At 37.4% G+C, this 26,154-nt stretch overlaps 1 protein-coding gene across 5 annotated transcripts in view; it reads left to right on the forward strand.

Annotated features, from left to right (window-relative positions):
• Positions 1–23,421, forward strand: part of DYNC1I2 (dynein cytoplasmic 1 intermediate chain 2) — a 60,346-nt gene extending 36,925 nt beyond the window's left edge. For 3 of the 5 annotated variants that reach the window (XM_014785852.2, XM_014785851.2, XM_014785854.2), the window contains 5 exons: positions 114–247; positions 1,123–1,267; positions 19,456–19,596; positions 21,065–21,190; positions 22,795–23,421. In XM_014785852.2, coding sequence (XP_014641338.1) covers positions 114–247; positions 1,123–1,267; positions 19,456–19,596; positions 21,065–21,190; positions 22,795–22,908 — 660 coding nt within the window. In that variant the 3' untranslated portion in view covers positions 22,909–23,421. The remainder of the gene's footprint in view (positions 1–113; positions 248–1,122; positions 1,268–19,455; positions 19,597–21,064; positions 21,191–22,794) is intronic. The other 2 variants (XM_014785853.2, XM_014785855.2) reach the window with 1 other exon arrangement.
• The last annotated feature ends 2,733 nt before the right edge of the window (positions 23,422–26,154 follow it).

Here is a 26,154-nt window from a genome sequence, read left to right on the forward strand (position 1 = left end):
TGTGAGTAGTATAATAAAATAATTGATTACAAGTCAATTAAAACTAGAAGTTTTTCTTAAAAAATTAAAAATTGCAAGTTTACAAAATAATTTCCTCAATTTTTTCTGTGTAGGATAGTATGGAATTGGTTCATAAACAGTCAAAGGCAGTGGCTGTGACATCTATGTCCTTCCCTGTCGGAGATGTCAACAACTTTGTTGTTGGGAGTGAAGAAGGTTCTGTGTACACAGCATGCCGCCATGGCAGGTAAGTCTAAACTGGAATTTGCAATTATTTAAAATTCTCCCTTGAATAATCTCATTAAAACAAATTGCCTCTTATTTAAGTAGAATTATGTCCTAGAACCACTCATTATTTGTGACCAATTATTTGAATTCAGGTATATAAAATTAAAACTTAATTTATTTTGAATCATGATGTGTTCTAGATTTTGAGGGCTGTGGTGCTCACAGAGGTTTATGGTAGGCAGTAACATTCAGCAGTTACAAATACCATATGCACATGCCACATACTGATGACTAAGTTATAAATAGGATTTTCAACTGTTTTCCCATTTCGATTTATTTGGACTTTGAGCTTTAGTTCAGTCCTCCTGATAAATGTACAGTAACGTCACGTACACATTTTAAATTGACTAGTATTTCTCCTGCTGTTCAATCTGTTTTGAAATTGTCTAGCTGTACCTTATCAATTGCTTCCTTAAAAAAAAATTGAGTGTCCAGATTTCATCTCAAATACAGATCACCTTCACTTCAAAGCTTTTGATTTAAAAGTACCCCAGATTTTCTCTCTTACATGTGGTGTCCCTTTGTCTCTATTCCACCACCTCAGATATTGGACTTTTGAGTTCTGTTGTCAATAGCATGATATTTATGGTTTCAAAATGTACTTTTTAGTACTATTATTAGTTTATCAGTAATAAACTAGTAATTAAACATTAGTAATATTATCAAATCTGAATAGAGTAACACTGAACATAAGTTGTTCTGATGTGTTATGAGCACAGAGATAAGTTTGTTGAAATTATGTCAAAGTCTGATATACAAACCCATAATAAAATGTTATTTATAAGTGATGTACTTACAAGAGATTTCCCTAACATTTTCACTTTTCTGAAACAGCAAAGCTGGAATCAGTGAGATGTTTGAGGGGCATCAAGGACCAATCACTGGCATCCATTGTCATGCAGCTGTTGGAGCAGTGGACTTCTCACATCTTTTTGTCACTTCTTCATTTGACTGGACAGTAAAACTTTGGACAACTAAGGTATCTAAAAACAGTTGTCTGCTCATTTGCTCAGGTTTCTGACACAAGGTGGTGCTCTAGTACCACATAGGAAAGACGAAAAGCTTTCTAATAGCTTAGAATGATTTACTGATAGATCAAACCTGGTAAAAAGTTACGCAGAAGTTACATAGAACATGAGTGAGCTACTGGATGTTGTAGTTCTCATAAAAGTGTGCTGACAAGTATGGTAACCCCACATATAACCAAAGACCAGTCTTTTCACTACTTCAAGCTTTTCAAGCACAGAACTATTTACCCTGAACTGAGTTGGGGAGAAAGCCCCTGAGTATCTCCCATAACACTTCATATAGCTGTCATACAGCCCAACATAAAAGCCATACATTTGCTCTTTGGAGAGCTTTTAGAGACTTGTGCAGAGCTACAGTGGCTCATAGACCTGATGGAAAATGGAGAAAAGACAGATGAAAACTGATGTACTGTAAGTCCTATACAATAAGGCTGTACATAATAAACTTGAATCATTAAGCAAGTATTATGTAAAGGCGTGGATGCCTATATATTTTGCTTTCTACAATAAATAAATTGTTTTGATTTTAATAAGCTTTAGTTATTCGAAACACCCACTTATGTTATAAAGTGCTTCCTGATCCTCCAGCAATTCCAGATAAATGTGACATTGCCCTGCCTCATTGAAGGTCTCAAGGCAAATCTAGGTAGAGAACATTACTTCCTGTGATAGGCTTTGTAGTTTCATTTGACCTCATTTTAAAATTAGAGCTCAGGGGCCGGCTTGGTAGCGTAGTGGTTAAGTTTGCAAGTTCCACTTCAGTGGCCCGAGGTTCACCGGTTCGGATCCTCGGCGCGGACCTACTCACTGCTCATCAAGCCATGCTGAGGTGGCGTCCCACATAGAAGAGCTACAGCTCTACAACTGTGATAGGCAACTGTGTACTGGGTCTTTGGGGAGAAGAAAAAGAAAAAAAGAGGAGGATTGGCAACAGATGTTAGCACAGGGCCAATCTTCCCTCAAAAACCGCTCTGAAAAAGATCCTTACAAAAAAAGAGAAAAGAATCTTTAAAAAAAATAAAAATAAAAAAAATAAAATTAGAGCTCCTTGACTTTGCTGTCTAGCTTTTCTGCAGCATTACATTGTTGCTGGCAAAGATGCATACGTGGAATATCAGATTCTATTTAAGTTTTATTCTGTGTTTTTTCATGTTTCCATCTGTCTTATCCTAAATGTTGACCTTTTGAATAATTCATCATAAGACAAAGTTTGGAGGCCTTATTTGTTTCTTCAGTTTCTTTGAGAAAACGCTAGTGGTCTGTAGAGATGTTCTTCACTGTTTCAGTGAACTCATGTTTATTTATCAAATGCTGGCCTCAGAAATCTGGGATGAACTCACTGTTTACTCTTGTCCTTTCTTGATGCTTTCTTTCAGTCTAACAAGAAGTGAGTTAGAGAACTTTGTCTCTAAAAGCTTGCCTTTTAAAATTGAGCGTTTTCAGGTTTGGCATTAGCAGGCATAAAAATAGCACTCACTTAAGTCTAATGAAGGAAACATATAGAAAAATGCTTGACACAGTGTCTAGCATGTAATAGGCACTTAACAATGTTCAGTTCCTCCTTTTCTTTTTTTTTTTTTTTTTTAATTTTTTGTTTATTGCAGTAACATTGGTTTATAACATTGTAAAAATTTCAGGTGTACATCATTGTACTTCTATTTCTGCATGGACTACATCATGTTCACCACCAAAATACTAATTACAACCCATCACCACACACATGTACCGAATTATCCCTTTCACCCTCCTCCCTCCCCCCTTCCCCTCTGGTAACCACCAATCCAATCTCTGTCCCTATGTGTTTGTTTATTGTTGTTATTATCTACTACTTAATGAAGGAAATCATGCAGTATTTGACCTTCTCCCTCTGACTTATTTCACTTTGCATTATACCCTCAGTGTCCATCCATGTTGTCACAAATGCCTGGATTTCATCGTTTCTTATGGCTGAGTAGTATTCCATTGTGTATATATACCACAGCTTCTTTATCCATTCGTCCCTTGATGGGCACTTAGGTTGCTTCCAAGTCTTGGCTATTGTGAATAACGCTGCAATGAACACAGGGGTGCATGTACCTTTGCAAATTGGTGTTTTCAAGTTCTTTGGATAAATACCCAACAGTGGAATAGCTGGATCATATGGTAGTTCTATCCTTGATTTTTTGAGGAATCTCCATACTGTTTTCCATAGTGGTTGCACCAGTTTGCACTCCCACCAGCAGTGTATGAGAGTTCCCTTCTCTCCACATCCTCTCCAACACATATTGTTTTCTGTCTTGTTAATTATAGCCATTCTGACGGGCGTGAGGTGATATCTCATTGTAGTTTTGATTTGCATTTCCCTGATAGTGATTTTGAACATCTTTTCATGTGTCTGTTGGCCATCTGTATATCTTCTTTGGAGAAATGTCTGTTCAGGTCTTTTGCCCATTTTTTAATTGGGTTGGTAGTTTTTTTGTTGTTGAGATGCATGAGTTCTTTATGTATTTTGGAGATTAAGCCCTTATCAGATGTATGGTTTGCAAATATCTTCTCCCAATTGTTAGGTTGTCTTTTCGTTTTGTTGATGGTTTCCTTTGCTGTGCAGAAGCTTTTTAGTTTGATGTAGTCCCATTTGTTTATTTTTTCTATTGTTTCTCTTGCCCGGTCAGATGTGGTGTTTGAAAAGATGTTGCTAAGACCAATGCGGAAGAGCGTACTGCCTATGTTTTCTTCTAGAAGTTTCATAGTTTCAGGTCTTACATTCAAGTCTTTAATCCATTTGGAGTTAATTTTTGTGTATGGTGTAAGGTAAGGGTCTACTTTCATTTTTTTGCATGTGGCTATCCAGTTTTCCCAACACCATTTGTTGAAGAGACTTTCTTTTCCCCATTGTATGTTCTTGGCTCCTTTGTCAAAGATTAGCTGTCCATAGATGTGTGGGTTTATTTCTGGGCTTTCGATTCTATTCCATTGATCTGTGTGTCTGTTTTTGTGCCAGTACCATGCTGTTTTGGTTACTATAGCTTTGTAGTATATTTTGAAATCAGGGAGTGTGATACCTCCAGCTTTGTTCTTTTTTCTCAGGATTCCTTTAGCTATTCAGGGTCTTTTGTTGTTCCATATAAATTTTAGGATTCTTTGTTCTATTTCTGTGAAAAATGTTGTTGGAACTTTGATAGGGATAGCATTGAATCTATAGATGGCTTTAGGAAGTATGGACATCTTAACTATGTTAATTCTTCCAATCCAAGAGCACGGAATATCTTTCCATTTCTTTGCGTCTTCTTCAATTTCTTTCAGAAATGTTTTATAGTTTTCAGTGTACAGATCTTTCACCTCTTTGGTTAAGTTTATTCCTAGGTATTTTATTCTTTTTGTTGCAATTGTAAATGGGATGGTATTCTTAATTTCTCTTTCTGCTACTTTGTTGTTAGTGTACAGAAACGCAACTGATTTTTGTATGTTGATTTTGTATCCTGCAACTTTACCATATTCGTTTATTACTTCTAAAAGTTTTCTGGTGGATTCTTTAGGGTTTTCTATATACAAAATCATGTCATCTGCAAATAGTGACAGTTTCACTTCTTCCTTTCCAATTTGGATCCCTTTTATTTCTTTCTCTTGCCTGATTGCTCTGGCTAGGACTTCCAATACTATGTTAAATAGGAGTGGTGACAGTGGGCATCCTTGTCTGGTTCCTGTTCTTAGAGGGATAGCTTTCAGTTTTTCACCATTGAGGATGATATTAGCTGTGGGTTTGTCATATATGGTCTTTATTATGTTGAGGTACTTTCCTTCTATACCCATTTTATTCAGAGTTTTTATCATAAATGGATGCTGTATCTTGTCAAATGCTTTCTCTGCATCTATTGAGATGATCATGTGATTTTTGTTCTTCATTTTATTAATGTGGTGTATTACATTGATTGATTTGCGAATGTTAAACCATCCCTGCATACCTGGAATAAATCCCACTTGATCATGGCGTATAATCTTTTTAACGTATTGTATGCGATTTGCTAGTATTTTGTTGAGGATTTTCGCATCGATGTTCATCAGTGATATTGGCCTGTAATTTTCTTTTTTTGTGTTGTCCTTGTCTGGTTTTGGTATCAGGGTAATGTCAGCTTCGTAGAATGAGTTAGGGAGCTTCCCCCCCCCCCCCAATTGTTTGGAAGAGTTTGAGAAGGATAGGTATTAAGTCTTCTTTGAATGTTTGGTAGAATTCACCAGGGAAGCCGTCTGGTCCTGGACTTTTATTTTTGGGGAGGTTTTTGATTACTGTTTTGATCTCCTTACTGGTGATTGGTCTATTCAAATTCTCTACTTCTTCTTGATCCAGTTTTGGAAGGTTGTATGATTCTAAGAATTTATCCATTTCTTCCAGATTGTCGAATTGGTTGGCATATAGTTTTTCATAGTATTCTCTTATAATCTTTTGTATTTCTGAGGTGTCTGTTGTAACCTCTCCTCTTTCATTTCTGATTTTACTTATTTGTGCCTTCTCTCTTTTTTTCTTGGTGAGTCTAGCTAAAGGTTTGTCTATTTTGTTGATCTTTTCAAAGAACCAGCTCTTGGTTTTATTAATTTTTTCTATTGTTTTTTTGGTCTCTATTTCATTTATTTCTGCTCTGATTTTTATTATTTCCCTTCTTCTACTGATTTTGGGCTTTGTTTGTTCTTCTTTTTCCAGTTCCTTTAGGTGCATTGTTAGATTGTTTATTTGAGATTTTTCTTGTTTGTTGAGATAGGCCTGTATCGCTATATACTTCCCTCTTAGAACCGCTTTTGCTGTATCCCATAAATTCTGGCATGTAGTATTTTCATTTTCATTTGTCTCCAGGTATTTTTTGATTTCTTCTTTGATTTCTTCATTAACCCAGTCGTTGTTCAGTAGCATTTTGTTTAATCTCCATGTATTTGTGGCTTTTCTGATTTTCTTCCTATAGTTGATTTCTAGTTTCATACCGTTGTGGTCAGAAAAGATGCTTGGTATTATTTCAATCTTCTTAAATTTATGGAGACTTGTTTTGTGGCCTAATATGTGATCAGTCCTGGAGAATGTTCCATGTGCATTTGAAAAGAACGTGTATTCTTCATTTTTTGGATGGAATGCTCTGTATATATCTACTAGGTCCATCCGTTCTAGTGTGTCGTTTAAGGCCAATGTTTCCTTATTGATCTTCTGTTTGGATGATCTATCCATTGGTGTAAGTGGAGTGTTAAAGTCCCCTACTATTATTGTGTTACTGTCTATTTCTGTTTTTATGTCTGTTAATAATTGCTTTATATATTGAGGTGCACCTACATTGGGTGCGTAGATATTTACAAGTGTTATATCCTCTTGTTGGATTGTTCCCTTGATCATTATGTAATGCCCTTCTTTGTCTCTTTTTACAGTTTTTGTTTGAAAGTCTATTTTGTCTGATATGAGTACTGCTACCCCAGCTTTCTTTTCATTGCCATTTGCATGGAGTATCTTTTTCCATCCCTTCACTTTCAGTTTGTGAGTGTCTTCAGGTCTGAAGTGTGTCTCTTGTATGCAGCATATATATGGGTCTTGTTTTTTTATCCAGTCAGCCACCCTATGCCTTGTAATTGGAGCATTTAGTCCGTTGACGTTTAAAGTAGCTATTGATAAGTATGTACTTACTGCCATTTTTTAACTTTTTTTTTTTTCCCCCTCAGTGTTTTAGTAGTCCTTCTCTGTTCCTTACTTCTTCTATACAGAATTGATGGTCACTTTAGTTTGACCTCTGTCTGAAAGCTGTACTCTTTAACTCCCCTCCTCCCTCCTTTTATGTTTTGATATCATATCTAACCTCTTTTTTGTGCATTTGTATCCATTACGTTCTAATCATGGAAATAGATAATTTTTCCTATTTGTGGTCTTCTCTTTTCACCTTAAATCAGTCCCTTTAACATTTCTTGTAGCACTGGTTTCTTGGTGACAAACTCCTTTAATTTTTGCTTATCTGGGAAAATTTTGATCTCTCCTTCCATTTTGAATGATAACCTTGCTGGGTAGAGTATTCTTGGCTGTAAGTTTTTTCCTTTTAGCACTTTAAATATATTGTGCCATTCTCTTCTAGCCTGTAAGGTTTCTGCTGAGAAGTCAGCTGATAGCCTTATGGGGTTTCCTTTGTATGTAACTTGACATTCTCTTGCGGCTTTTAGGATTCTCTCTTTATCTTTGATTCTGGACATTTTGATTATGATGTGTCTTGGTGTGGGCCTCTTTGGGTTTATCTTGTTTGGGGCTCTCTGTGCTTCCTGTACCTGGATGTCTGTTTCCTTCCTTAGGTTAGGGAAGTTTTCATCTATTATTTCTTGAAATAGATTCTCTGCCCCCTTGTCTCGCTCTTCTCCTTCTGGGACACCTATAACACGGATTTAGTGCGCTTGATGTTGTCCCAGAGGTCCCTTAGACTGTCCTCACTCTTTTTAATTCTTTTCTCTTTTACCTGTTCACCTTGGGTAATTTCTTCTAGTCTTTCTTCCAGCTCACAGATCCGTTCTTCTGTATCCTCTACTCTGCTTTTGAGTCCCTCTAATGAATTTTTCATTTCCAGTATTGTATTCGTCATTTCTGATTGGTTCTTTTTTATATCTTCCATTTCTTTGTTGACATTCTCACTGAGTTCATCTATTCTTCTCCCCAGATCAGTGAGCATCCTTAACACTCTTAGTTTGAACTCTCTGTCAGGTAGGTTGCTCGTTTCTGTTTCACTTAGTTCCTTTTCTGGGGTTTTGTCCTGTTCCCTTACTTGGAATGTATTCTTTTGCCTCCTCATTTTGCCTCTTTCCCTGTGCTTGTGTCTACGTATTAGGTAGGTCAGCTACGTCTCCTGCTCTTGGATAGGTGACGTTATGTAAGTGATACCTTAGGAGGCTTCCAGTGTGCTTCCCTCAGTTCTCAATGTTCCAGGGGTGGCCCCTATGTGGGCTACGTGTGTCCCTCTATTGTGGCCTGTTAGCTCTCCCTATAGGTGCCCAGGGAGGCTGAGTTATGCTCCTGGCCAGCTGTTGTAATGCTCAGCTGCTTGTAGTTGTTGTGGGCCCTTCAGTCTCTTTATCAGGTGTGGGGAGCCCCAGCATAGTTGGCTGTAAGTTCTAATACCACATTTGTGTTGCAGTATTTCTTTTAACTGAGTAGGCCCCCAGCGTGGCAGGTTGTTAGGCTCAGGGCCTTACAATTGCTGTAAGCCTCTAGCCTATTGGTCTCTTGTCAGCTCTCTGAGGATTGCAGCTGGGTGGGGCTGCCCTCAGGCACAGGAGCACCCAATTGTTTCAGGCTTTGGAAGGTGGGGCAAACCTCCTATGTGGGTCTTTGAGAAGCACAAGTCTTCTGCAGCTGACAAGCCCTGTTGCCCACAGGTCCACACACACAGTCAACACAGTCCTGCCCCGTGTGAGCGCCCCGACCTCCCCAAGCGGACCCAGTCTCTCCACGGCGGGAGCCCCACACACTCTGCCACCGCCCCACACTCTCCACCCGCTCCTTGTGCACACCCTGCCCGCTCAAGTCAGCTCAGTTGCCAGGCTGCAGAGAATCCAGTCACCAATCTATGCAGGCCCACACGTTGCCTGAGGGCTTGTTGTTGGGTGGGGCCAGTCTCTAGGGGGGCCTGCCTGCCCTGGCTGAGCTGGATTAAATCGGTGCTCTAGCGGGTGGAGCAGACCCTGGGCTAGCAGGCCTCAGGGAGAACTCCAATGGCGTCTGTGTCAGCACGCCCACACTAGGCCACAACAATGGCCGCTGCCAATGTCCCAGTCCCTGGAGAGGTCTCACCCCTCACCGAGATGCACTCAGGGCCTATTAGGTGAGTCTCTTGTCACCAAAGCACTGTGCACCTTTCTTTCTGGTGATTTTAGGATGCTTTCTGGAACGGGTGAGTTTGTGCGCGGGCCCTTTTAAGAGCTAGTTTTAGTTTCTTTGTGAACCGGGTTTTCTGGGGGTACTCCCCAATGCTTTAGTAGCAGGCAAAGTCAGATATTACGCTGCTGGTGTCGATTATGCTGTGTCCACAAAATGCCCACAGCGGGGGCACTCCCCGGCTCAGGGCCCCGCGCCTCCAGGGAGGCTGCGTACCTGTGAGCTGCTCCCAGCAGCCGTGAAGCTGGCGGCTTGTGAAGGCGGCGTTTTTCTCTCCGGAAGGGAGTCTCTGCCTCTTCTACCCCAGCTAGGACTGTCCGCTGCTGCAGGAGTTCCTCTTATCCAGTTTTCAGTTCTGTCTCGGGTAATTTTTCCACGAGTAGTTGTAAATTGGATGTGTCCATGGGAGGAGGTGAGCTCAGGGTCTGCCTACGCCGCCATCTTGACTCCGCCTCTACAACCAGTTCTCCCTCCTTTTCTTTTTCATGGGGATCAGAAAGAGCCTGAATGCATTTAGTTAATCATCTGTTCTCTTTCTTGGATTGTTCTTGAATTTTTGAGAGATCTTAATGAGATTTATACAGTGGAAAAAGGTAGAGGAAGAAGAATTCTGATTTACACAATCACAAGCAAAGAAATGCATAATATAGCTAGTAAAACCAAAGCAAGATGCAGAATTGGAAAGATGAAGCCAACTATTTCTCTGTAGGCTGCAGGCAGCCATATAAGTGGCTAGATTTCTGGATGTGCTTTCACCTTAGTAGTCCTTTATATAGACACATGAGACATTACATCTTTGTTAGGTCGTTGGCCAGCTTCCTTTTCCAGTAACTGAAAAGAATCCCTTATCTATTTGTAGATTTATTATTATTATTATTATTATTTTTTTTTTTTTTTTTTTTTTTTTTGGTGAGGAAGATCAGCTGTGAGCTAACATCCATGCCAGTCCTCCTCTTTTTGTGAGGAAGACTGGCCCTGGGCTAACATCTGTGCCCATCTTCCTCTACTTTATATGGGACGCCGCCACAGCATGGCCTGACAAGCGGTGCATCAGTATGCACCCGGGATCCAAACCCGGGCTGCCAGCAGCCGAGCACGTGCACTTAACCACTACGCCACGGGGCCAGCCCCTGATTTATTATTATTTTTAATATCTCGGGACTTCAGTTTGCCAGCCTTCTTTTAGCTTTAAATTTGAGGCTTCCATCCTTACATATATTACCAACGGGACTGGAAGATGAAGAATTTGTCTTGCCTAAATAAGAACAGAACTTGTATCTGTGCTAGCAGACTGATTGATGCTTGCTTTTGTGGTACTACACAGCTGGTTGATTGGTGGTTGATAGTTTTTATTCCTGTATTTTGCTATATTTCAGCATAAAACTGCCTTCTGAATAAGAATGACAGGTAGGCATATCTCTTTCTTTGCTAATTGGGCTAGGCATTGCTTCCTTCTGTGAGCTTCATACAGAAGACTAATTTATTCATTCAGCCGTGATACATGCCTTTCCCCTCTCCCCCACACATTCGTGTTCTCCAATGTTAGTGGCCAAAGGATGGGCCAACATAGAGGAGGGTATTTTTATACATGCCCAAGGGCCCTCTAAAACTTTATCAGAAAAATTACCTTTACCTTTTATTCCAACTTTTCTGTGCACAAATAGTTCTACTCTGTGAAGGAGAGTCTGCTGAGTAAATATTTTTTTGTTTTGCCATATTGTGGCTCCCAATGTCATTGTTTTGATCTTGGATTTATACTACGTGGTCACTTGCGTTGCTGGTATTTATTTCTACCCTGCCAAAAAACTTGATAGAGGCTCTCTACTCTTCAGTACAATGATATTGAATAATAGGTAAGGTTTTAAAATAATCTCTTTTTAAAAACATTGTTCCACATCCATTTTAAGCTTTTTAAAGCAGTATGTTCACATTCATGAATTTAATAGACTGTAGATATTTTTCTTCTCTGGCCCTACTTTTTAAGTGTTTTCTAACTCTGGGAATTGAGCACCCATAAACTGGAAGAATAAATCATTAAATATTGCTGTATCTTTGTGTCCTTTAAGATCTGGCTCTGCCAATAGCAAACAAGATTCCTTCTTTTTCTCCCTTTCAGTAAGTCCTCTAAAAATCCCTAAAAATCTCAATTTGGTACTGTCTCAAATTTAGTGTAAAGTAATCTGCTTCTGTAGTCAGCTTCTAATTTTTGCCTAGTCAGGAATTTATAATGCACTGGCAGAGTTCTAGGTCATCAAATTGTTTTCATTACTTTTTTGAACTCAGTTATTTTTAGTAAAAAAGATAAACAAAGATAGATGATTTTCCACATTTTGGTGAAGTTTAAACCAACCAAGACATTGCTTTTACTATATTTGGAGGACACTGTTACCTTTTCAAAATACTAAATTTGAAAATTCACAACAGAAGTACGTTGGCAGGCCTGAAAAACGATAGGAAGAATATATGAGGAGTGAAATCTTGAAGGTAACCTGAAGATTCCGTAAGAGCTTGATTAGGGGTAGACCTGGTAAATTAGCTTAATGTTCCACCGCATTTAACCATACTTGTTACAGATTAGTCTTAAAATAAAAGAAATATTTATTTGAGGGACAAAATGTTTTAATGCATGCACAATATATTCTAGTCTCAGAACAAATGCCTAATAGAACCATATTTACCAGAAAGTGACAAAGTTAAGATCATTAATGTGGTAATTTCTTAGAATAGGTAGTGTTCAGACTTTTGTAGCCCATGCATACCTTAAAATTTTTTCACAATCTCTGATGTCTTAAATCATCTCCTTATTTTAACAGCTTACCTATTTAACTTTCAGAGAATACAGCATTAAAACAGGGTTAGAGATGTTACTAACGCTTGGAATAGCAACTGTGTACATATTAGACAAGTTAAAATGAAAAAATGCTTTGAAGTCGGGGTGTTTCTTGGGGAAGGCTGACTGACCATTGGGACCCAGTCCTCCATGGCAGCATTTACCACAGAACTTGCTGCTGGCCAGTGTGCAGCCTGTCCTTCGCGTATTCAGAAACTCAGTTTTGTCAGAGTTGATTAGCTAAGGAGTGCTGACTAAAACTAATAGGCTCCTAAGACACTGATACATTGGAAAAGGCCAGCTTATTAATTTACAATGAGAAACAACTGCCAGAAGGCTCAGATACTCATGCTGGCCTGACCAGCTCATGGTGTCCCTGTAGACAACCCACATGGGAAGCCAAATTATAATCAGAAGATTGCTTGGTGAGCAAGGAATTGGAACAAAAGAAGTTTTCTAATTTGAATGTTTAATGGCATCAAGCAAAGATAGCCTGATTCATTCATTTTCATGTGGAGATAGCCTTGCCCTGGGTGGTAATTCTCAGAATCCATTGGCTGAGCCTCTCCTGGACAGTGCTTGAATTGGGTACTGTCTTCCTTTTTCTTGTAAGACTCTGCTTCTTTGTATTTCTATTGCTTTTAATAGACACATTTCTTCTCAAAAAGTTAGTATCTTCAGTCAGGTTATATAGGAAGGTATTTCTGACCCTGGGATCATTTCTTTTTAGAGAGAATCTGTTTATTTCTGTTCTGATCTAAGTGAGGACATACTTATTTCCCCGTTCTCTGGAGAGCACCGCACTGTTATGTTCATGTATTTGCTATAGGGACTCTTTTGGTTATTAATCTAGAACTCCCCAATTACTCCAGAAAAATACATAATTACTATATTAGTTTCTTAGGGCTTCTATAACAAATTGCCACAAACTGACTTAAAACAACAGAAATGTATTCTGTCACATTTCTGGAGGCTAGAAGTCCAAAATCAAGATGTTGGCAAGGTTGGTTACTTTTGGAGGCTCTGAAGGAGAATCTGTTCCTCTGTTCCATGACTCTTTGGTAGCTTCTGGTGGTTGTCACAATCTTGGTGCTTCTTGACTTGCGGCTGCATCACTCCAGTCTCTGCCTCTGTCATCACATGGCATTCTCCCTGTCTGTCTCTGTGTCTCTGTCCAAATTTTTTTCTTCTTTTAAGACAACAGTCATGCTAGATTTAGGGCCTACTCTAATGCAGTATAACCTCAGCTTAGCTTGATTACATCTGCAAAGACCCTATTTCCAAATATCGCCATATTTCCAGGTTCCAGGTAGACGTGAATTGGGGGGAGGACACTATTCAACCCAATACAGAACCTTAAAGAACTCAGAAAAAAATAAGGCTTTTCCCTTGACCCTACAGTGTTTATTCTCACCACTGTACCAGAATGAGCTGCCTTTGCTTACTCAAATGCTATCAATCATTCAAAGAAGCCCTTTGTTTTGATTGATTCGTTTGGCAAATATGTTTGCAAACCTTTTATTTGTAAGAGTTTTAGAGCTACAGTAACCTTTAGACATTATCTAGCTCAGTGGTTCCTAGTTTTAGTCATGTTAGAATCACCTAGGCAATTTTTAAAACTTTTGGTGCTCACCTGGAACCCCAGACTAACTGAATCAGAATATCTAAGGGGGAGACCCAGGCATATTTTTAAAAATTCTAGGGTTAAGGGGATTACGATGTAGAGTCAAGGTTCAGAACTACTGATATGAAACCTTTGTTTTATAAATAAGGAAATAAGGGCCTAGAACGATGAAGTGACTTTTCCAAAGCTTTAAAGCTAGTTATTGGTAGCCCTGAGACAAGAGTCTTAAGTATTGTGCCCCTCTCCAACTCTCCTCTACTGCCTCTCTGCCATTTAAGCAGATGTTCTCTTTAAGTTAAGAAAAAATATTACTATTAAAAAGTACTTTAAATGATCCATTTGGGATTTTAATTTGCAGTATCATATATAAAATTAATATATTACGAAGCAATATTTGGTGTTAAGTGTGTGCTTTCTTTCTCTGAGGGTAAAAAATTATTAATCCTTGGATGACTATATTTCTTAAATTAAACTTGAAAAAACTATGAAAGGTCTATAATCACATTTTTAAAATTTGGGAACATATTGCCATTTATTGTATTTTTATTTTTAATATAATCTTTTACCCAGTTATAATGCATCTTGCTTTTTTCTCTGGCTGCATTACAGTCTGCTGAGTAGATGAAACATTTTATCTAATCATTTCCTGAGATATTTAACAATCTTTTTTTTCATCATAACTGTAAATACATTTTAATCTAACTTTGCATATAACTTTTTAAATATTTTATAAAAATGGAATCATATAATATGTACTTATTTATGTCTGGCTTTTTTGCTCAACATTATGTTTGTGAGATTAACATATTGTTGAGTATAATTGAAGATTGTTCATTCTCTTGGCTGTGTACTATTCCATTATGTAAATATACTGTAATTTATTTATCCATTCTACTGCTGATGGTAATTGGGGTGATTCCAGTTTGGGGCTGTTATGAATAGTCCTGCTGTGAGCATAGATGTAGATGTCTTTTGATGGACATAAGCACTCATTTCTGTTGGGCATCTGCCTAGGAGTGAAGTACTTGGCCATAGGATATACATACATTCCACTTTAATGGATACTGCCAAACAATTTTCCAAAATGATTTTACCAGTTTATAATCCACCAGTAGCATATGAAAGATCCCCTTGCTCTGCATTCTTGCCAACACTTGGTATTTTTTGCCTTTTTTCATTTTAATCATTCTTATGGGTATAGTCGCATTGCATTGTGGTTTTAATTTGCATTACCTTGAGAATAGTGAGGTTAAGCACCTTTCCATGTGTTTATTGGCCTTTTTGTGAAGTGCTGTTTCAAATCTTTTGCCCATTTTTCCATTGGTAATCCCTTCTTTAGAAGATTGTGTAGACCAATACATATTCTTACAGAGTCAGGCATGTGCACATGAGTGTGAACAGCTTCTAAGTCTTTTATGGGGAACCATAAAATTGCCTGAAAATAGGATGTTCTTAAAGTATACAATCACCTCAGGAGTAATAGACTTTGGAACAGTGGTTCTTAATCATTGGTGTGCATCACAGTCACTCGTGGAGCAACACCAGAAACACTGATGAAGTAACTGCATCTGGATCTTTAAAAAGCTGTGCAGATGATTGTGGTGCCCATCCTAAGCTGAAAACTGCTACCTCAGCGCCAAACTTCATTTGGCATTGTTGCCAGGGAGAGTTATAGGAAAACAATGATCTTAAGAGGAAAAAATAACCTCTCAGTTTGCATTTTTAGCTTGCTTTTGTTTTCTTAATTACAAACAAACATTTTTGGCTATTAAGGTAATCATGCTGTTGATGTTTACTGTGATATCTGAAAGTTTTAAATTCGTATTTTTACACTTTTTATTATGGAAAATTGCAAATAGATATAAAAGCAGAGAGAAGAATATAATGAAGTGGGGCCAGCCCAGTGACGTAGTGGTTAAGTTCACACACTCCACTTCGGTGGCCTGGGGTTCGCAGGTTCGGATCCCAGGTGCAGACCGACACACCGCTTGTCAAGCCATGTTGTGGCGGTGTCCCATATAAGGTAGAGGAAGATGGGCACAGATGTTAGCCCAGGGCCAATCTTCCTCAGCAAAAAGAGAAGGATTGGCATCGGATGTTAGCTCAGGGCTAATCTTCCTTACACACACACACACACACACACACACACAAAAGAATATAATGAAGCCATTGTACCCATTACCTCACTTCCACAATTATCAGCATGTGACCAATCTTGTTTGATTTATTCCTACACACACTCCCTCTCCACCCCTGGATTATTTTAAAGCAAACTCAGACATATTATTTCATCTATCAATATTCAGTATGTATCTCTAAAAAATAGTCTTTAAAAAAAAAAGCCATGATACTACCATATCATTATTGCACTCCCAAAAATGAACAATGATTTCTTAATTTCATCAAAAAGCCAATGTTCAATTAAAAATTTTTTTTTACTATTTATTTATTTGAAGCAGGATGGAAATGAGGTCTATATATTAGTGATAGATATATCTTTTGAGCCCCTCTCTTAAAACAGAGTTTCCTTCCCTATCTTCTTTGCTTGCTTTGTTATTGCTGTTGAAGAAGAAACCAGGTTGGTTGTCCTTAGAGTTTCTCACGGTCTGGATTTGCATTCTTATGGTGTTGTTCATATTGTTGAGTATAGTTATAGACTAAAGTTTATACTTCTATAAAGAGAACCTTACCCTCATGAATCACTTGTTATCCTCCAGTCCTTATGTTGACATCTCTTCAGTCTTTTTGGTCATCCGAAGCCTAGTCTTCAGTAAATTCCTCAGGAGGTGTTCGTGGGTGCGTTATTCCCATATTCACAAGAGTCTTTCTGGTTATGAAGATCAGTTTGGCTGTATATAAAATCTATGATTTACCTTTTTTTCTTTGATTACCTTAAATACGGTACTTTATTGTCTTTTAGGAAAAAGCGTTATTGTCAAAAAGTCTGATAACAATCTGATTTTCTTTTCCTTACTTGTGAGTTGGTCTTCTTTAAAACCTGGGTGATCAAATGATTTTTTTCTTTTTCTTTAAAGTGTCAATTGGCCTAGATATACAGAATACTCTTTAATATGTAGTTTCAAGCTGTCTTTTGTTTTAGGAGAGTTCTCTTTGAATTATTATTTTTTTGTATTTATTCTATAGTATTGCTTTGGTTTTCTTCTTCAGAGCCTGCCATTCTGGGTATATCTTTGTTAACCTTCTTTGTCTATCACTTTTTAAAAAATTGACTTTATCTCTTTTTCCTTTTTTTTTTTTTTAAGTAACAGTGTTATTGCGATATAATTCATCTACCATAAAATTCACCCTTTTAAAGTATACAGTTCATTGGTTCATAGTATATTCACAGAGGTGTGCACTGTCACCGCTATCTGATTTTAAAACATTTTCAAATTCCAGAAAGAAACCCTCGGGGCTGGCTCCGTGGCGCAAGCAGTTCAGTGCGCGCGCTCCACTGCGGCTGCCCGGGGTTCGCCGGTTCAGATCCCGGGCGCACACTGATGTACTGCTTGGCAAGCCATGCTGTGGCGGCATCCCATATAAAGTGCAGGAAGATGGGCACAGATGTTAGCCCAGGGCCAGTCTTCCTCAGCAAAAAGAGGAGGATTGGCAGATGTTAGCACAGGGCTGATCTCCTCACAAAAAAAAAAAAAAAATAGAAACCTTCTACCCATTAGTAGTCACTCCTTGTTTCCCCTCCCTCAGCTCCTTGAAACCACTAATCTACTTTCTATTTCTGTGGAACTTCCTGTTATGGACAGTTTATGGACATTTCATGGAATCATACAATATGTGACTGGCTTTTTCACTTCACGTATTTTTAAGGTTCATCTTGTTATAGCATATATTGATACTTTATTCCTTTTATTACCGAAGACTGTCCCATTGTATGGATATATCACTTTTTGTTTATCCATTCATTAGTTGATGAACATATGGTTGTTTCCACATTGGAGCTACTATGAATAATGCTGCTGTAAACAATCATGTACAAGTTTTTGTGTGTACATATATTTTCATTTCTCTTGGGTATATACCTAGGAGTAGAATTGTTGGGTCATATGTTAACTCTAGCATTTTGAGGAACTGCCAAACTGTTTTTCAAAGCAGCTGCACCATTTTACATTCCCACCAGCAATGTATGAGGGTTCTGATTTCTCATATCCTCACCCACACTTGTCATTATCTGTCCTTTTATTATAGCTGTCCTAGTGGCGTGAAATATCTCATTGTGGTTTTGATTTGCACTCCCTTGATGGATAATGATGTTGAGCATCTTATCAAGTGCTTATTTGCTATTCTTAGATCTTCTTTAGAGAAATATCTATTCTAACCCTTTGCCCAATTTTTAATTGGGTTATTTCCTTTTTATTTATGAGTTGTAAGAGTTCTAGGTATGAGTCTAGATATGATTTCCAAATATTTTCTTTCACTGTATAGGTTGTCTTTTCACTTTCTTGAGGGTATTGTTTGAAGCACAAGATTGTTTAATTATGATATAGCCCAACTTATCTACTTTTTCTTTGGTTGCTTGTGCTTTTGGCTTTGTATACAAGAAACCATTGCCGAGTCCAAGGTCACAATGATTTACTCCTGTGCTTTCTCCTAAGAATTTTATAGTTTTACCTCTTATATTTAGATCTTTGATACATTTTGAGTTAATTTCTGTGTATGGTGTGAGGAAGGAGGGGTCCAACTTCATTCTTTTGCATGTGCATATTCAACTGTCCCAGCATCATTTGTTGAAAAGATAATTCTTTTGCCATTTAATTGTCATAACACCCTTATCGAAGATCTGCCACAATAACTTTGTGTGGGATTTGACTGAGATCCTTTTTGTTGCTTATTGTCTATTAGTGAAATGAATTTTTCTCTACTTCCAGAAGGGAGAGAATGGGCAAGGGTAACTTTTCTAGTTTCCTAGTCTAGGTAAAAGCTCTTCTGTGTTTTTTGCAAAGTGAATATATATCTGTATCTATTTATCTATCTTGTACTTTCTGAGATATGCCTTTTCTTTTCTCTCCACCCCTTTTATCTGAACCTTCTCTTTCCTTTTTCCGTATTGTGCTGTATTCCATAACTTGGATTCTACTCCCAGCAGTTTCTCTTTGGTGAGATTTTGTCTTGAAAGGGAGCTTTGGTTTATTAATTTTGAGAGTTTATAGGGCTCAGACTGCACCGTTAAACCTTACTTATATCGCATTGGAGTCTGCTTGCATTTATTTATAAATGGAATTGTGTCAAACTGCCTCCCAGTTTCTATTGCTGTTCTCAGACTGGCCCCCACACTGTCCAGTGAGCATTCGCTGTCGACTGTGAGGCTCTTCTGTTCTGTCCTCCAGCTGTCAGAAGCCCTTGTACCTTCCCACACTTCTTCCAGCACAGTTGCTCATACTCTGCAGGTCTTACAGTTGTCAGAGGTTTGTTCCCACCCACTTACATTTGGAGCTTTGTATCCTGATTTTGTTGTAGATGTTGTCTGTGAATCTTTGGTTTTGCTATCCTCATTGCTTTGTCTGGGCTTATTGGTAGATTTAGTGGAAATTCAACAAGTACACTGCCATTGCTATAATCTTCCAAGAATCCTCTTACTGACAAATGTTTTTAAAGTACATTCTATTCCTTTTTTTGAACAGTATGGTGTCTACAAGTTAAAAAGAAAATTCAATTCAATAGTTGATTCTTAGTTCATAACTCCAGGTAATTCTGTAGTGAAACAAATTATAGGAACTTTTTTTAGGCTGAGTTAAATATCATAAAATGTTATCATACTTGTTGAATGTATGTCATATTTGGACTGTGCTAAGAATCAACTTTTCCCTTTCAGAATAACAAGCCTTTGTACTCATTTGAAGATAATTCAGACTATGTTTATGATGTTATGTGGTCACCCACCCACCCAGCCCTGTTTGCCTGTGTGGATGGCATGGGGAGGCTGGATTTGTGGAATCTCAATAATGACACAGAGGTGAGCAGGAAAATAACAAAAATTGCACTGAAAAATAGAAAATTGGAGATTTATTGAATAATTTGTGAAATTCTTTTTATCCCAAGTAATGTAAAAGGGCCCCGTGATTGTAGCTTCATCACAAAGAAACCAAATAAGCTTTGTACCCTAAATAATAAACAGCATGCTGTGCAGTACTGAAGGGAGAAATAATGTTGCCAAGAGCACTGGGGCATTTCCTTTTACTTCTGAAAAGCACACTCTAATGTCCTGGCAAAGTCTCATTCATAAGGCAACTGGGATATTTTCCATTCATTGGCTAGAAAGCAGATAGTTTCAGACTGTTGAAGTATGTTAACCTTAATTCTGAATTACTAAATTATCTCTTAGCCTTGATAGAATTGTATGTCATCCATAAACCTTAGTCTTAGCCTGACTTATTTGAATGAAGAAAAAATGTATTTTGATGACTTGTTCCATGAAGGATTGAAAACAGAGTGTTACTGTTACTATAAAATGAATATAGAAACCATCAAATTTCCTAATTGCTATACTAAAATCACTTCTTAACAATGAAATTTAACTGAAGCTATTATTTACTTTTAGCCAGGTATATTTTTACCGGCTTAGAGACGCTTAAAATTCTTAGAATTCTATATTGCTGTGGTGGTAAAAAGTAATGTTAGCAGTTCTATCAGTAACAGTAATTTTTCTCTATAACAATTTTGGCATTCTAGGGGGTTAAATTAATCATTTGGGGATGACAGGCATCAATTAGAAGGATTATTTTTAATCAGATTTCAAAACTTTTAAAAATTTTATTGTGCTTCTAGTCTGAGTCAAACATTTAATGTTAGCGCTGTGTGTGGCAAATAAATGTCTTATGGGCGAGGTACAGTCAGATTCCAGGGGGCTGGTGCCATTGTGTTGGTACCATCATCCTGCCCTGCTCCAGACAGTTCATGCGAACGAGAGGCTTTGGAAAGACCCATACTGCACCTTCAGTATGAACTGTTTCTAGAAACTGTGGATCAAATCACGGGTTTCAGCTGACAGAGATGCAAGCTACAAATGTAATTCCTGTCTTCTAAAATTGAACCATAATCTGTTTATGAGAGCTTTTGAAATGTTTCTTTAAAATGGGGTTGTGGCCGTCTGTTTTCAGACAGCTTGATTTCTTAAAGAAGTTAAAACAACAACAAAGAAGCCTCTATTAAAGAGAAGATCTTTCAAAATGATGTATCCAGTCATGTGCAAATTTCTTATATAAGGACTTAAGTTATTTTCCCAAACCATTTTCAAGGATTGACTATAATGTCATTCATAATGTATCACTGAACAGGAAGAAAGTTGGGAAAATTCTTTATCTATTTTCATCTTTGTTTTATAAAACGTAGCCAGATTGGAAGAAAGAAGAACTACTGTTTTACATGCTTATAGGAAGCTTGATGAAACTTTTAACACTGCACTATATTTTAAATGACTTTAGGTACCAACTGCCAGCATTTCTGTGGAGGGTAATCCTGCTCTTAATCGTGTAAGATGGACCCATTCTGGAAGAGAGATTGCCGTGGGTGATTCTGAAGGACAGATTGTTATATATGATGTGGGAGAGGTATGGGGCTCACTGCCTATAATTTGACACATCTATTTAGCTTTGACAGCCTTGTAGTGATGGTATCTTCGTGGCTAAAACTAGTCTTTGAGGTTCATGACTTGTATAAACCATATGGTTGTAAAGGTAAAACTTACTTCCCACCACAGAAGCAAGTCTTGAGATTAATTTTTTTTCTAAACTGAATGTCCTGTGTCCCCATGCAACAGATTTTGAGGATAATATCATATGTTGGAAGTACCTTGTTTCTTGAAGCATGCATTGCTGGAAATTAGAAATTTTTCAGGCAGAAGAAGAATTTTGGAGTTATAGTTGCACCTTGGAGCTTTATAGAATTGATATTGAGATAAGATTTTATTTTTCTGTATTCATAGATGTATTTGGGCCAGGTAGTAAAAATCAAAAGTAATATCTTCTGAGAGTTATCTGATGACTGTGTGAAATGTGCATCTTGACTCTTGAGCCTTGTTGCAAAACCATTATCATTGAATCCAACAGGATGAGTTGCAGCTCTCTCATCTTTAGTGCTTGGGTTGGCTGTACACAAGGCCCAGGAGTGATTTCCTCCTTTATAGCCCTGGCTAGTGCCTTGGTTATTCTTTCTTTTGCTTTGTTTTATGATTCCTCATCATCTCTGGGCACCCCACAGCCTATAGCAATTGGATTTAAAGGGAGGCAGACTGAATCATTTAGAGCTATCAACATTAGAGTTGAACTATCCACATAGATGGAATTGCTCTGTATGTGCCGTGTCCAATATGGTAGCCACTAACTGTATATGGTTGTTCAACACTTATGTTGTATAGCCACAGTTGTGGCTAGTACAGCTGAAGAACTGAATTTTAATTTTTATTTAATTTTAAGTAATATAAACATAAATAGTCATATGTGACTGGTAGCTACCATATTGGATATCACTGTTTGATCTAATCTAATCTAATCTGGTAGATTTAGAAGCAGGCACATCCATTTGCCACACTGAATGGTTTGTGCCCTAATATGGCAGTGTCAGATTTCTCCAATATTATAATGACTATTATAAAAAATATTTGGTCATTGGACTGCGTCAGTGAGGCAAAAGCATCACAGGCCTCTTTCCCCCTTTTGCTATTGGTACATCACTAAAGTGGTAAAAAGTAGCATACCTTCTGATGAAGGGATTAAGATATCAAGAAAGGTTATCTTGTGCTCCAAACAAAAATAAATATAAGAAACCAGCTCTTATGAACTACGCTTCAAAAACTATTTCATATTAGGAATGGTGCAAGAAGCAAAAATTTTTAAGGAATTCCTCCCCATCTGCAAAATCCATGAGACAGTGTATAGGAGTTATATTTACAGAGCATCATTGTTATTCTCTCTTGCATTGATGGTGATGATAGCAAAATCGTTTCTGAGAAAGGCTGTCACAACACGCTTCACAAACACTATCTTTTGTTTCAACATGTTGTAGATCATTGTTATAGTCCCTGTAATTATGGAAAGGCCACTCAGGTCAATTATTACTTTTTAATGGAAAAATTATATGAAAACAAACTAAATAATAGTAGGTAAGATGATCTTTTATTTCAGTGTACATAAAACAATTGTCTTTCTTTTAACAGCAGATTGCTGTCCCCCGAAATGATGAATGGGCACGGTTCGGCAGAACACTCGCAGAAATTAATGCAAACAGAGCTGATGCAGAGGAGGAAGCAGCTACTCGAATACCTGCTTAGCTTCTGGAGGGGATATGTAGCCTTAGTGGATTTGGGGAAGACGCTAAGTAGATTCTAAGACTATTTGCATGCTTCTGTCTAAATGATAGTTAAAAGGAAATTTTGTGGATTTAATGCAGCAAGCCAATCTTACACTGTCCCATTTTATATAACATGCATCCTGTTTTGGATTTGTGTAATTTTTAATACAGCAGATTGACTTTACAGAATGCAGCCTTTTCTGAATTCTTATACACAGGTGTATATTTGGTAATAGTTATTCTTTTGAATTCTTTTCAACTAACAGCACTCTATACAGTTATTTCTAAAGCACAGATTAAATAAGTTCTGCATATTTTTAAATAATCACAAATCCATGTTATATTTAATGTTCTCACTAACCATACTAGGTAGGAACATTGTTTATTCTTAGCCGTGGCATGCATACCTCTATCCAAGTTCCATTCTAATATCCTTTTTCTTCTTTGTAATTCATGTGATAGCTATCTATAAATAAAAACAAATATGCTTTAACTTTTCAAATTTTCATTTTGATTTACTCTTTGCAGTTTTAATTTTTCTGTCTCTTTTATAAAGTATATTTTTGTTCATATCTTTCTTTAAGCTCCTGTTGAAATCAGCCACCTCGAATCTTGTAAAGCTTTGTGCCTTAAATATACCATACAATATACTGTAGATCTCCCAATGCATTATGAACTGATGTTTAGATAATCTGAGTGAAAAAAATTTCTCCTAGGTTAACTTTTGCTTTACTCTCTTATTTTCTTTCCATCTAAGATACATTTAGTGTAAAGAATAAATAGAAAGCTGCCTTTTATTTTCACTGATTGAAATTACTATGTATGTGAGCTCTCTGAGACTAAAACCTCCTTTGAGAGAAATTGATTTCATGGTTGCAGTAGCCATGAAAGAAAAGTGCTCAAATGAATTTTGTCATTGAATCAGCTCCACATCTTCAGATCTGTTACCACAACCTTGTCTACAAGTCTGAAAGGTAAGGGACAAATCTCTAAGAATTAGTGTTGAAATCAACCTTTTTCTGCATTAGAGGAAAGGATTATGATCAGATCTTCATTTTATCTACTTTAAGTTGTCTATTTCCTTGATCTTGACCTTTTGTCCTTCTAAAGTTTAACTGTCGTTTATTAAACAGAATATGAATTAGGAAAGAAGAACAGAAAGCAGAATTTGAACATTTTTGTTTGGTTTAATTTTTTAAAATAATTCTAACAAAGATCTGTTGGGAGATAAATTTCCAAATAATAAAACTTCTTAACTATGAGTATTGTATAGTGTAAGGAATAATTGACCAAGAATATTAGACCCAAACTCTAGCTCTAGCTCTGCCACTCATGAGAAGTGTGATTTTAGCGAAGTCTTTCCATCTGTGCCTCATTCTTTTTAGTTAGGAAGTAAGTTGGATTAGATGATTTCTAAATTTCCTTCCAGCTCTAAAATTATTAATTGTAATTACTTAAGGCAATTCTCCATTTTTATATATTCAGTTTTCATAAATTAATACCCTATAATTGCCTATTATATTCCAAAGATAAGTTTTTTATATCAGGAGGCAAATATCTCAAGTTATTTCATGATAGCAATGTCTGTGAGTCAAAAGTTCAATTCAGCAGAGTCACACTGTCTTTGTACAGAACAATTCTTGTAATCACTGTAATAGTTATTTTTGCCCTCAGTTTGTAAAAATGAATAGAAAAAGGGAAGTATAATTATGACTAAGGTTGGAAGACCAGAGATGTGGCAAATCAGATGCTCATTGGACTCGAGTTGATGTGTTCAGTTGATGGTGAAAGAATAAAATTGCTAAGTATTTGCAAAATACTTATCACCGAAGAGTTTTTGCTTTTGGGGAATAACTTCTCCCTCTTCTCCCCAAAAAATGCAGTGTGGTTCTTTGCCCATTTAACTGTAGTCTCCGTTTTTAGGAACAAATAAATTTAATGTGAGGAATTGCCTTTTAAGGTTGACTATATAATAGCAAAAGAGAAAGTACTGAGACTGTCAGTATTGTATAAAATCTAACAGATTAGGCTGACTAGAAAAGTGTAGCACAGCTCTTTACACTTTTAAAAATGAAAACCTGGGGCCGGCGCAGTGGCACAAGCAGTTAAGTGCGCACACTCCGCTGCGGCGGCCTGGAGTTTGCAGGTTCGGATCCCGGGTGCACACCGACGCACCGCTTGTTAAGCCATGCTGTGGCGGCGTCCCATATAAAGTAGAGGAAGATGGCCATGGATGTTAGCTCAGGGCCAATCTTCCTCAAGAAAAAGGGGAGGATTGGCATCAGATGTTAGCTCAGGGCTAGTCCTCACAAAAAATAAATAAAAATAAAAATGAAAACCTTATAATTTTTTTTTTTTTTTTTTTTTCTTTTTTTTAAAGATTTTATTTATTTTTCCCCCAAAGCCCCAGTACATAGTTGTGTGTCATAGCTGCACATCCTTCTAGTTGCTGTATGTGGGACGCAGCCTCAGCATGGCCGGAGAAGCGGTGCGTCGGTGCGCGCCCAGGATCCGAACCCGGGCCGCCAGCAGCGGAGCGCGCGCACTTAACCGCTAAGCCATGGGGCCGGCCCCGAAAACCTTATAATTTTGAAAAACATCCAGTTATGGAAATTGTACTTTATTTGTTACTAGTTATGCTTTTTTTCTGAGTAGAAAACAAGCCATAGCTTTCTGGCTAATTTCTTATTTGTGTTTATTGTTTGGTGGTTCTCTTTTTCAGTGAGAAGTTAAAGATTATTGGTTACCCTCGTTTGTGTTGAGGAATACTCAGTTTTGCAGACAATAATTAACTTGCAATAAATCTCAGAAATAATCATTTTTTGGTATCATTTAAACCCAAAAACCAGAAACTCATTGGTAGAAACTATCTTCCTGTTTACAGATCCAGTTCCCTACAAAGTTTACAGATTCTCTAAAAAATAATCAATTATTGTTGTAATATTGCTGAGATACTGCATCTTGAAGCAATGGGTGACTTAAAATTTATGAAGAGGAACTAAAGGAAAGTAGTGGTAGGGATGATCCTGGTCTTTCAATATTGTAAAAATGTTGATTCGTTATGATCTGTACTAGTACTAATAGACTGTAACCTCTACCACTTGAACCATCTGGAAAGGAAGGGCTTGAATGAATGAATGAATTAATTAATTAATGAAAATCTGGTGTGAAGCATATGATTTTTCATCTTTCCATTCTATTGGGCAACACACTTTTAAATGTCTTT

The sequence above is a fragment of the Ceratotherium simum genome, chromosome 9 (genome assembly GCF_057802395.1).
Source record: "Ceratotherium simum simum isolate JZ-2026a chromosome 9, ASM5780239v1, whole genome shotgun sequence".
Lineage (NCBI taxonomy): Eukaryota > Metazoa > Chordata > Mammalia > Perissodactyla > Rhinocerotidae > Ceratotherium > Ceratotherium simum.